The 13,642-nt window shown below is 43.9% G+C and overlaps 1 protein-coding gene and 1 pseudogene across 2 annotated transcripts in view; both read right to left on the reverse strand.

The window, feature by feature from the left end:
• FAT4 (FAT atypical cadherin 4) overlaps positions 1–8,887 on the reverse strand; it is a 179,732-nt gene extending 170,845 nt beyond the window's left edge. The window contains exons 1-2 of the mRNA XM_082727577.1: positions 8,806–8,887; positions 3,431–8,614 (exon numbers count right to left, since the gene is read on the reverse strand). Coding sequence (XP_082583703.1) covers positions 3,431–8,602 — 5,172 coding nt within the window. The 5' untranslated portion in view covers positions 8,603–8,614; positions 8,806–8,887. The remainder of the gene's footprint in view (positions 1–3,430; positions 8,615–8,805) is intronic.
• A 119-nt stretch (positions 8,888–9,006) lies between these two features.
• Positions 9,007–9,424, reverse strand: LOC309863082 (annotated as a pseudogene). Its single transcript has one exon. The product of its transcript is annotated as an uncharacterized misc_RNA (transcript).
• Between the last annotated feature and the right edge of the window lie 4,218 nt (positions 9,425–13,642).

A 13,642-nucleotide genomic window follows, 5' to 3' on the forward strand; every position in this document is an offset into this window, starting at 1 on the left:
ACACACCTAAACAAAAGCTCTTTGAAGTCCTTAACAATTTCTATGAGCATACAGGGGTACTAAGACTGACAAATTTGAGAACTGTGAGCTGGAAACATATACAGTATGTCCTTCCATTTAAACCCTAAGACCACCCACCTAAGTTTCTCCTTCCTCTCTGAGTTTTCTAACAGTTCTCAATTCACTTGTACAACAAGAGATGATTGGCATGTCTTTATGTCCTTACTTCAATTCATGATCAAAATCAAGTTTACTAATTTCCTCTGTTCCCTCAGCTTCTCTCTGTTGAGTTATTCCTGAGACAAAAGAAAACACATTCTGGTCTTAACTCTTCTACCATCTCATTTAACAAACATGTACTGAGCACCTGCTATACCACAGGTATATACTAGACTCTGAGATAACAAAGATCAATGAAACAAAACCTCCCTCTTTGTTGAGGTACAACCAGGTCCCTAAGTTGCATGTTTCTATACAACACATATTAAAAAAGAAATGTCTTTTGAAGGACTGCATCCCTATTTTTTCTTGAACCTAGAAAAATGGTACAAACTTTATATGAGCTGTTCTTTTTTTATCCATTTTATTTTTGTTATTTTATTTTATTTTATTAGTGTTCCAAGATTCATTGTTTATGCACCACATCCAGTGCCCCATATAATACGTGCCTTCCTTAATACCCACCACCAGCCTCAGCCAATGCCCCACTACTCCCTCCCCTCCAAAATCCTCAGTTTCTTTCTCAGAGTCCACAGTCTCTAGCTGTTCTAACATAATCAAGATTCATCCAAGCATACAAAGACACAAAACTATAATAAACCTTGTGTTTGCAACTCAGAAGCAACTCAGAAGCCATCCTTGAAGAATTCCTATTTATGTCAAAGGTTTAGCTATGATAAGGAGAGTGAGTGAAGGTATACAATTGGAAAGATCTCTGGAATGAGCAAGATCAGAGCCACGGACCTCTGCTCTCTCCATACGCGTCAGAGCTTGAAAAAGAATGCAGATTAAATCATTTCTCTTTTACCCACTGACCCTCTGCTTGCCCATGGAATGATCAGCTATGACTCTAGCCAGAAACCTGGGTAAGCAACCCAGAGCCCTATCAGTGCACATGAATAACAAGAAAAAGAAAAAAAAAAAAAAAGTATTGGAACAAAGTTTGCACTTGAAAACAAACAACTGAAAAATCACCTCTGACAACCAGAGGTAATATAACTTATTTTTGCACAATCACAGTATATTAATTGTTTGAGCAGAAAGAAAAAAAGAACTTTATTGTATATACTTGAAAGATACAACCAATAATAATATGAAATTCTAGCTCCCAACCACTGCTTTCAATATTCTTTGGAGAAACACATTTGCTTTTAATTATAGGAGTGGTTGGAGCTTGGAAACTCAAACTTGGTTTACAATTTCAGCACTTTAGTTCACAGAAAATACCCTGGCAGTTTTTTTTTTTTTTCTTAACAAAAAAATCACCATAATGAATTATCCCCAGATTTTTAGATAAATAGGGTGTAGTAAATATGAACAATTTTTTATATTGATGTTATTTGATATTTAAAAGGTAACAGGAATACTATCCCCTATGACCAGCAAAATGACTTACAATTATTACTTTTTGATCCTCATGCTTATTGCAGAGCCAGCACTATTTAATAAATTTAAGCCAAACTAATCTTTGCATATTTAATGATTAAATAGCAAGGCAAAAGAAATTTAATGATACCAATGGGCATTTATTCTCATTCTCCATGTTGCTAATAAAATATAATGCACTGAACCAAGCAACAACCAATAACATAATTTGTTTCACTGTTTAGCAAATTCATCTAAAGTCTAGAAAGACTTAGTTGCCTAACTTTAATAAATATTTCAGTTTTCTAACTAATTAAATCTCTTTATCTAATAAATATTCCCAGAGAAGGAAGGTAGAAATAGGGGGTCAGTTAACATAAGGGACAACCAGATATCAATATAAAAATGTATGTAAATCATGGCCCAAGTTAAACCAAATAGCTCTACATGTAAGACCCATGTTAAGATCTTTAAAATTCTAATTAGGAAAAGAGGACATTTGGGTTACAAGTCCCTTCAAGGCTATGTATATAAGATAAAACTGAATTCCAGTTAGCATTATATTGCTAAGAATTATATCTCTATTAAGAATTATATCTCTAATTATATCTCTAATATCCTCTAGGCCATGAATATGCTGCTCTATCTGAAGAATAGATACAGCTAGCTATTATGAAAAAAAATCACAAGGATTCAAAAGGGTAATAATAATAATAAGTGAATATTTTAAATGAAGAAAACTGCTCACCCTCCACCGCCCCCCCCCCCAAAAATAAAGAAAGCAAGAAAACAAATACGTAAGCCTCAATCTCACTAGTATATTGTGTCTGGGTTACTGCCAAGTATCCCAAATGACATTTGATATTTTGTGTTTTTGGCTGAGTGACACTAGAATGTCTTTGAGGGGAGGAGGCGGGAGAAAGGAACTCAGAAAACAGAGAACAAGAGCTTTCCAGAGTCTAGCTGTGTGATTTCTAGTTGATTATCAAAACAACACTGGAAGCAGTTCAATGAAAATGCAACACAGAGGTAGTAGCCTAAAGTACAGCCCAGGGAAGGCCAGGCTTGGAATGTTTTAGGCATATGCTAGAAACCCTAATCTCTAACCCATCAGCAGACAGAGCAACATGTGCCTGTACCATAGCACTGAACACAGATTTGTATCAAGAAGCACCCTCTAATCTCTGATAATTCATAGCACATTACATGCTTTCCTTCAAGAGGGAAGAGAAAGGATTACCCTAAGTCAGAAGATGGTGCCTCAAATGTGAAAGCAGATGAAATCAGGAATCTCCCCAAACTTGGCTCAGCACATTAAAATTAGTCACTGTCTATAAAGAAACTGCCAAGACTGCTGAGGATGTGAAAGTTAATACTATCCTGATGTAAACTGCCAGTCGGTACTGTCTTGCCACTCCTCCCAGAAAGCTTTGCTCTAATGCTGATTTCTACCAGAGTTTTTGGTTTGGGAACAGAAATTTAGTCTGATATTGCCCATTCTCTAGCAGAGTTCCTTACTGAGAGGTGTCTAGTTAGTGCACTGATTCAGCGTTCTTTTTGTTTGTTTGTTTGTTTTTTTCCACTTCTGAAATGGCTACATTTCTCCCTGGCCTTATACATATGATTACTAGGAGGTAAAGCATATAAGCTGTTTGTTGTTTGGTTTCGACCAGGATGAAAGCTCAGTTTTATGTGATTCCTGTTCTCTTTGTGACAGAACATTTTATATGGCCCTGTCAGTAATAGAAACAATGAAGGTAAATCATTATAGAAAGTAAATATGAAAGAACAATCTTTCTAAAAGGCACATCAACAAATAATTCATAAATGACTACAAAATCATTACCTCTGCTCTCTGGGTTCTGGGAAAAGCGGTTGATTTTTCTATGGCATAAACATCCACGAGGTAAAGACATGCTCCTTGCTCCCGGTCCAGAATGGCTGCAGTCTGAATTATGCCAGTCTGTCGTCCAATAGTAAAGAGGCGTCCAACTGTTTTTTCTTCACAACGAACTGAAACAATATAATACTCCACTGGGGCTTCTGATCCTCTAGGGCTAGCTGCTTCTATGGATATTACGTTGGTACCAATGGGTTCACCTTCCTTCAAAATAGTTATATATTTGGGTTGAGTAAAAACAGGTCCATCAAGGCCCTGAAGAATGATGGTCAATTCAGTGGTTGATTTCCTCCTTTCAGGGCCAAGGTCTGTTGCTGAAACTATGAGATTATAGATCAGCTGAGAAGGCACCAGTGCTGAAGCCACTCTCAGGTCTCCACTATAACGATCCACAATGAAGGTGTCTGTGTCCCCATTGATGATCTCATACTCCACTTCTCCGTTTGCCCCTTCGTCTGGGTCTGCAGCCATTATCGTTGTCAGAACAGAACCAATCACAGCTGAAGGGTCTGCAGCAAGGGCATTTTGTGATATAAACATTGGAACGTTGTCATTGAGGTCTGTGACCAAGATGGTCACATTTTTCAAAGCATAGCGTCTCGTTTCTATAGGCACAGCTTGATCATTGGCTTTTACGGTTAACTCAAAGAGATTGGCAAATTCCCGATCTATTTCAGCATTAGTATATATAGTGCCTTTGACTTCATCTATGCCAAAGTGGTTGCCCCTGGGCATCTGTTGAATGATTGTATAGGAGAGTTGCCCATTAATGTCTGCATCAGGGTCATGTGCAGTCACAGAAATGACAGACGTTCCAATGGGAATGTTCTCGACAATGGACTTGAAAATATCCCCAGGAGGAAAGCTAGGAGGATTGTCATTAAAGTCCCTCACATGTATAACCACTGACATTGTAGATGAACGAGGAGGCCTTCCTTGGTCTTTTGCTGTTATATTTAATTTGTACAAAGACTGTGTCTCAAAGTCCAACTTTTTGGCAAGGAAAATACTCCCAGTGTTTGGGCTGATGCTAAAAGTTCCATGGTTATTAGTTCCAGTGATACTATAATGTAAATCAGCATTGTCACCTGAATCTGAATCGGTTGCAGTAACAGAGGACACGAGTTCACCAATTCTCATGTTTTCCAAAACATCAACAAACAGTGTTGATTTAGGGAAAGAAGGGGTATTGTCATTTTCATCTAAAATATCAATATTTAAGGTACAGGTGGAGTTGAGGGAGACTGCACCTGAATCCACTGCTTGAATTACAAGGGAATAGGCAGGTGTTGCTTCATAGTCTAATTTTCCCACTAGAGTCACCTGACCAGAGGTACTGTCTATAGCAAACTGTCTTTCTTCATTTCCTTTCATTACAGAATAATGAATAAGTCCATTATTACCTTCATCGACATCTGAGGCAGATACTCTTAAAACTTGTGTCAGGTTGGCTGCTGACTCTGATATGGTGGCTTGGTAAAAGTCTTTTAAAAATTTGGGAGCATTATCATTTATGTCCTTCATGTAAACATGCACTGTGGCCTGATCCTTGAGAGGCTGAGGAAGCCCCTGATCTGTTGCAATGACTGTAAAGCTAAACACTGCAGTCCCTCTCTGTCTCATAAGAGACTCCCTGTCAAACTGACGAGTATTTGTAATTTCCCCACTAACAGCATGCAACTCAAAATCTGGCTGCACCATTTCAAAGGAATACCTTACTTCTCCATTTGGCCCAAAGTCTTTATCTATAGCATTTACTTTGCCCACCAATGACCCAGCTTTCTGCTCTTCTTCAAAATAAAACGTGTAATTGGTACTGTTAAAAAGAGGCCTGTTATCATTTACATCTTCTAAAATTACAGTAACATTCACAGTAGCACTAAGGGGTTCCACTGCTCTGTCAGAAGCAACAACCAGTAAAACATATCTGTCTTGAAGTTCACGGTCCAGTTCACTTTTTATATACAATTGACCATCTGGGAATATGCCAAAAGCATCCCCTGTATTTCCTTCAGCAATGCTGTATGCAATTTCACCATTTGCTCCTGAATCCTTATCAAAAGCTTGCACTTTAAAGAATCGAGAATTCACGGGTTCTGACTCGGAAAGGGTGACCTCATAAGAAAGTTGATCAAACACTGGTGGGTTGTCATTTACATCATGGACATAAACTGTTAAGATGAAACTAGAGGAGAGCTGTGGGACACCCATATCAGATGCCAAGATCTCTATTTGGTAGGAACCAGCATGAACATCCAGGGGTCCTAGCAAACTAATATTACCATTCTTTTCATCGATAATAAACAGGTTCTTGGGGTTTTGCTTCAGGCTATAGAGTACCATGCCATTGACACCTTCATCAGGGTCCACAGCTTTGGCTTGGAAAATGCTGTGACCAGCCTGCCAATTCTCCACCACGTTTACGCTCTCTACAGCCTGAAGGAAATGGGGAGAGTTGTCATTCAAATCCTTAACAGTTATGTTAACCATAGTGTCTCCAGTCACTGTGCCCCCACTGGCCACTACTTTCAGCTGATAAAAGGATTGCTCTTCTCTGTCAATCACACTCGCTGTGGTAAGATGCCCAGTGACCTGGTTGATAGCAAACATACCTTTCTGGTCCCCAGTAGTAATGAGATAACTGATGTTGGAATTGAGATCCATGGTGGATGCAGACACACTACCCACATGATATCCCAGAGCCACATTCTCAAAGACCACGAAGCTGTAGGCAGCCTGGCTGAATACAGGTGGGTTGTCTTGAGTGTCCAGTACAGTGATGGTTACTATTGCCTGGTTGGGAGACTGTAAATTGCCACCATCAGTAGCCACTATTTGCAACTGGTAGGCTGTTTTTTCTTCTCTGTCTAGGGCCATTCTGGTAGAAATAACCCCACTTTGAGCATTGACTTGAAACCGAGACCTGTCCCCAGCAGATATACTATATTTGATAGTTCCATTGAGACCCAAGTCTGGGTCAGTGGCAGATACTGTCGTGATGTAACTTCCTCCAGGCTCATTCTCCTGAATATGAGCAAAATATTGGATTGGGTAAAACACAGGACTGTTGTCATTCACATCCAGGAGACTCACATTTATGCGAACCATTGATGACTGGGGAGGGGAGCCCAGATCTGTGGCCAGAACCAACAGGGAATGGAAAGCTTGCTCCTCTCTGTCCAAGGAGGCAATAGTACTCAACCTTCCAGACACAGGATCCAGCCGGAAGGATCTCTGGTCAGTCTCGGCCTCTTGCAGGGAGAAGCGCACTGTCCCATTGTCACCCAGGTCTCTATCAGTTGCCCTAAGCACCAGTAGTTCTGTCCCTGTTGGGGCATTCTCAACCACAGACACATCATACCCTTCTGGCTGGCTAAATACTGGCTTTTCATCATTCACATCCAGGAGAGTTACTACAAGCTGGGCATAGGAAAACTTGGGGTGTACCCCCTGGTCCCGAGCACTGATGTTCAAAACTATCTGAGAAGCCAGTTCACGGTCCAAGCCCCCGGCAACTCCAGTGGTCACCAGGCCGCTATGTTCACTGATGTGGAACCAACCTAGTCCATTGCCAGAGACGATGCTGTAACGCAGATTAGCATTGAGACCAGAGTCGCCATCAGTGGCAGACACTCCACTCACATAGCTTCCCGGGGGTGCCTCCTCGCTCAGGTTCACTCTGTACACTTGCTGTGCAAAGACAGGAGGGTGGTCATTGATGTCATTTACGAAAATCACCAGGCTTGCCACAGAAGAACGCGCCTGGACCGCTGCGCCAGGGGGCGCCCCGTAGTTATCAGAGACCGAAACTGTGAGGTTGTAAGAAGGGATGCGCTCCCGGTCTAGGGCGCTGGCCACTTTGATGAGGCTCAGGTTCGGTACTTTGCTGCTCTGCACCTCAAAGTGGCGCTGCTCATTGCCCCCTAGAATCTGCACAGAAATATTCCCGTTGGCCGCGGGTGAGTCTGCGTCCGTCACAGTGAGCAGAGCCACCACAGTGCCCACTTGAGCGTTCTCATCTACAGAGGCATAGCGCGAGGTGGCCGGGAAGTAGCGGAATTTCACCACGGGGTCATTGTCGTTGACATCTAGAAGCTGAATGAGCGCCTCGGCACGCCCAGTGAGAGAAGGCACGCCTCGGTCCATAGCCTGCACGGTAAGCGAGTACTGACGCCTAGCCTCGAAGTCCAGGGGCTCCCGCACGGTGATAAGCCCCGTTTCTGGGTCCATTTGGAAGGGGGTCCCCTCGTCCTGCAGTCTATAGCGGATGTCCGCATTGGTGCCCTCGTCCGCGTCCGCCGCCGCCACCTGGAGGACGCTGGAGCCCACCGCTGCGTCCTCAGGCACCCCCGCCTGGTAGTGGGAACTGCCAAAAACTGGGGGGTTGTCATTTATGTCTTGCACAGTCACGTTTACCTGCAGGTAGCCCCGCCGCTTCGGCTCACCCTTGTCCTCCACTTCCACCAATAGTTGGTACTGCGGTGTGACCTCGCGGTCCAGCCCGCCCTTGGACACCAGATGCAGAAACGCACCCTCGCCGCTCGGGTTTAGGGTGATATCCAGGCGGAAGCGACCCGCCTCGTTACCCTGGATGATGCGGTAAGAGCGATGGTCCACACCATTGGAGCCGATGTCCGAGTCGGTGGCCGTATCCAAGATGACTTGGCGCCCGCTGCTACTGTCCTCCTTGAAAGTGACCACGATGGAGGGATCGGGGAAGACGGGGGCGTTGTCATTGAGGTCCCGCACAAGCACTCGCACTTCGGTGGGGTAGGTGGGAGAGCTGGAAAGGACCACCAGGTTGATCACATCGCTGGGCAAGCTCTCGCGGTCGATGGTGGCGGTGGTGTAGAGGGCCCCGGTGCTGCTGTTTATGGCAAACAGGGCGTGGCTTTCGCTGAGCCGGTAGGTGAAGCCGGGGCGCGTCTGGATGGTGCCCACCAGCGTGCCGGGAGGTTGCTCCTCCAGCACTTGGAACACCTGGCGCTGCTCGGCCCCGCTGACCTGGGCCTGCCCGGGGAGCTGTGATAGCAGCCAAAAGACTCGGAGGAGCTGAAATACTGATAGAGGGGGCAACTGGAGCCATGGGCGTCCAGGCGCCCTGTCTGCTAAGTCCATGGTCCTGGCTCCCTGGAACGGTGTGATAAAAAGAAGGAAGAGTGAAGCAAAAAGAGTAACAGCCGGGATTAAGTAGCCCCAGAAAAAAAAAGAAAAAAAAAATGCAGCCGACGGCTCTCAGAGCTCTGCTATTTCAAAGAACCTCCAGCCCAGCAGAAGCAAATCGCGTCAGAGAAAGGCTCCAGATAGCCATTTGGACTTACAGTACGAGAGAGATGCCCGGGCGAAAAGCCGCAAGGAATTCCGCGGGACACTCCTGTGCGCTGATGAATTCCCAGAAAAGTTTCTCCAACCTCCTACATTTTCCCCCTTCACTTTGATTTTTTTGAATCCAGAGTCTGAGCGTTTTCGCCTGGGTGGGTGTGGATTGGGAGCGGTTGCCTGTATTTAAGGTATATGAGGAATCATTGCAAACAATTGCCTCCGGAAACTTTAGAACTTACCCACCGCGAAGGAACAGAAGAGGGAAGAACGAACCTCGGCAGAGATGTGTGGCAAGAACAATTGCGCACGGGGGAGGGGGCGGTGGGGACCCGGGAGATTATAGAATTCCTTTCCCAAAAGCTGGAGACCAGGGTTCTCCTCGAGTCCTCACTCCTCACTAACAAGGCTGCGAGGCCCCTTCGACAGGGCTGCAGAAGTGGCCGCTGAGGCCCGGCCGCCGGCGTCTGCGCGCTGGCCGCTAGCGATTGCGTTCCAGGCGCTCGCGTTGGAGCTAGGGCTCCGGTACCCAGGAGCGCTCAGCTTCGTCCCTTCTCCTCCAACCGCCGCCGCCGCCGCCCCTGCTGCGGCTTCGAGCTGGTGGTCGCGCGCAGGCACCATCCAGGGCTCTTCAGCATTTTTGTTTTGGTTTTGGTGTTTTACCTCTGCCGAGGTGCCTGCAGTCTCATTATTTGTACATCCAAATCGAGTGCAGGTCCGGCCCCCTTTCTTCTCGGCCTCGCAGGGGTCGCGCAGGAACGGCGCGCGGTGCCCGAGTCCCCTCCCCTCACCATGCCAGGGGGATCGTTCTCCGGCGGCCCCCGGCAGAAGCCCACTCCAGCGCGCCTCGCCCCTGCCCCCGTTATCTTTGCCTTTATTGTCCCGTGTCAGTTTCACTTTGTAATCCACAAGCCTTTTGGTTTGGGGCGGGGGGCGGTTGCTCCCCCCCTTTCTCCTTCACCGTTGGCGGTGGAGGCGGGGGAAGTCGGCGCGGGGCTGTGGCGGCGCCCGCGGCAGCTCCGGACGGCGCCTGTCAGCGCTCTCCTTCTCGCCTGCCCGGGATGAAGGTTGGACCGCTGTGGAGCCGGAGCTCCGCGAGCCGCTCTCAGCCTCCGGCGGGTCCCTCACACTCCCCGCCCCTTCCCCGCTGCGCGCACACACACACACACACACACACGCACGCACGCACACACAGCGGCCGTCGCTGAAACACAAACAGAGGGGGAGGGAAGACCGCGAGCGGGAGCAGGACTCAGAAACTTTGCTCGCCGCTCATTGATCCCCGCACTTTAGTTCGCCCCGACTCCCCCTAGCTCCCGGTCCTGTCACCTACTGCCCCTCCCTCTCCCCAGCCCCATTGGGCCGGAGCTGAGGCAGGCCCGCCCGGCGCTCCTACCGCGAGCGCTCTCCGGCGCTTTGGGCCTCCGACTGGCTTCTCGGGATGCTAATCACTCCAGCCTCCCGGAGGACTGGAGGCGGTCGGGTGTGGGAGCCCCGCGAGTCGGAGGCGCTGGGAAGGGGGATGATTTTTTTTTTTTTTCCTTTCTTTCTTCTTCTTCTTCTTTTTTTTTTTTTTTTTTTTTTTTTTTTTTTTCTTTTTGGTCAAAGCTTGGCCGGCGTCAGAGCAATAACAGCAAAAAAAGCTGCCACAGGATAGATGGGGGTGGGGTCAGGTTTGCAGATAAATAACTTTAGTGGCAGGGTCTGAAGGAAGACCGTTAGGTTGTTATGCTAGTAATAACGCAGGGGTAAGGGGGTCGAGAGAAATAAAAGAAAGGCGGGGGGTGCGGGTCTGTTAGAGCGGGGAGGAAGGATTAAGCAAAGCCTGTCTGGGAATGCACAGTGCAGATTTGCTTTAACCATTTCCTGCCTCTCCCTTTCGATGGGAGGAGAGGGAGAGAGCTGCGGTACAGTGCGACCCGACAGAATCCAAACGAAATCGCCCTCGTTCCTCCTCTGTCTACAGAAGGAGTTCCTTGAAGCCCAGAGCGAGCCAGACTCTGAACTTGCACCCATTTGTCTCTGCCCCGCCCTTCCAGGTGACTAGGGGCACCAAGGCCTCGGTACCAATCCCGCTTTGGACTTCCTATAGGAAAAGCCAAAGGAACTCGGTGTTTGTTTTGTTACCCTTCCCAAATGGATCCCAGGTGCCAGTAGCTAACCTTACAGTTTCAACAATAACAATGATAGGATTTTGGAAAGATGGAGAACTTTTCCTGTCGCAAAGTTTGGAATTTTGATCTCTGTTGGAGTACTTCCCCCTTGACATATTGCAGCCAAAGGAATCCTGATGAAGTTGTGTTTTTTTTTCCTCTTTCTTTCTTTTTCTTTTTCTTTCTTTTTTTTTTTTTCTTCCATTCTCTCTCTCTCTCTCTCTCTCTCTCTCTCTTTGCTCTGGGGAAAGGATAGATATGAGAAAAATAGAAATAAATAAAACGAAATTAAAATTTTTTAAATGTCCACATGCCACGTACTGCACTCGCGTTAATTCTGTTATTTACTGTACCTAATTTTTGTGGTGGCATACATTGCTTCACTAAAGAAAAAAAAAGTTACTGGGTATCAGGTGAGTATTATTTCCCCTTTAAAGGAAACCATTCAGAAAATACAAATTTAAGCCAAGTCATTTGCATATGACATATGCAAATATAGGGCATATGTCATACATTTCTGCCACAGTGACCCTACCAAATTTAAAACTTTTTGAGACCTGACATGATTCAGCTATGAGTAAATACTGCCCTCTGCTGTTCTCTGTCAGCCTTACACCTTTAGGCGTCTGGTTTCTTGCTTAAAATTAAATACAGAGACTAAAAAGATCTGGTTACAAGGCTAATTCCTCCTTCTTGCCTAGGGATAGTGGCAAAGAAAAAAGGATCTTTAGGAATCTCCTAGTGCCTTTCCTTATAAAGGTAAAAAAAAAAAAGTTTAAGAGCAATAAAGCAGACAGCAAATTCAAGTCCTCTGATGTAGACAGCCTGTAATTGGAGATTGATATATGGAAATCTGAAGACTATAAATGTCTTCACCAATTCCTTTGTTTAGGGTAGAGCACTAAAAAAAAAAAAAAAAAAATTCACTTTTGCATATTCCACTACCATATATAATGACATATGTAGCATGTATAATGAGTGAATTGGAAACAGACAAGAAAGTTAAATTACAACATTTCTGACAAGAAAGATAAATTTCAACATTTTTGTATTTTTAGGACTTAAAACCTTTTTTAAAATATTGGAAGCTTTTCTTTTAAAAGAGAGACATTTTTAAGTCTTTTCTCAAACCCATATCTTTGCCAACATATTACAATCTAAATACTACTTTTCTGGAGTAATTAAGCCAACAAAGATTTGTAGATTAATTGAAGCAGAACTAAAAGTTTTTTCTTCCCTTGAATTTAAAAATTCAAGTATAATTGACATACAGTATTATATCAATTTCAGGTGTATTATATAATGATTCAACAAGTCTGTACATTACTCTGTGCTCATTATGGTAAGTTTACTCTTAGTCCCTAAAACTTTTTCACTCACCCCCTACCCCCACCAAGCGACCCTCTAGTAACCATCAGTTTGTTCTCTACATTTAAGAGTCTATTTTATTGTTTGCTTCTTTTTTCTTTGTGGGATCAAGCCATGGCTATGATACATGATTTTAAAAGAATATTTGGATTTTTTTGTGTGTTTATTTTTGTTGCTTATGCACCACAATTCAATCACTCAGATAGGAAAGAAGAAAACATTTACCGGAACAGGTACTTTTGTTTTGTTTTGTTTTGTTTGTTTGTTTGTTTGTAGAACCTGTGGAGTAATCTTCATATTTAGTCTCCATAGTTTTTTTTTTTTTTTTAATTTTTTTTTTTTTTAAAGATTTTATTTATTTAGTCAGAGAGAGAGAGCGAGAGTGAGCACAGGCAGACAGAGTGGCAGGCAGAGTCAGAGGGAGAAGGAGGCTCCCCGCGGAGCAAGGAGCCCGATGTGGGACTCGATCCCAGGACGCCGGGATCATGACCTGAGCCGAAGGCAGCTGCTTAACCAACTGAGCCACCCAGGCGTCCCTAGTCTCCATAGTTTTAAATTTAGTCATTTATAAGTGGATTTAATTTGGGAGAACAGGTTAAAATCTGTCATTTTGTGGAATGGGGGGGTGTTCATTTTGTGGATTATATATTGTTTTTAATTTTAAAAAATGAGATATGGCACAATTAAGTAATATTTCTGTAAATGTATATATATTCAGTATTAAAAATAACTTTTTGAACAATTCTGAAAGAGAATTATCAAAAATAATTCAGACTATGGTATTGTGATTTGAATAATTGGAAGTTTTCCATGATAATTACTTTAAAGTAACACATTCATTTACAGATAACACCTATCCATAAAATTACAGTCTATGTTTACATAAGTATATAACTTAAAATACAATATAGAAAAAAGGTTATACTGAAAGACAAGGGATAAAAGCTTTATTTTATTTTATTCTCTTGGGTTTCAAAAATTACAATATAGTGCATGATGAAAGGTAAAGATGTCCCGCAAAAAAAGTTAAATAAAAGAAAAGAAAGACACATAGAGACTGTATGTATGAAAAAATAAATTTTAGTTTATCTTGGCTTTTCCACCAAAAGTTCATTTATTTTAAGAAAAGAATTACTTAGTGAAAGCTTTCAAGAAACATGAAAATAGATGTTTTTTCATTAATTTTTTTAATTTTTATAAACATATAATATATTTTTATCCCCAGAGGTACAGATCTATTAATCACCAGGTTTACACATTTCACAGCACTCACCACAGCACATACCCTCCCCAATGTCCCCAACTCCACCACCCTCTC

Source organism: Mustela nivalis, assembly GCF_964662115.1.
Source record: "Mustela nivalis genome assembly, chromosome: 4".
Taxonomy (NCBI): Eukaryota; Metazoa; Chordata; class Mammalia; order Carnivora; family Mustelidae; genus Mustela; species Mustela nivalis.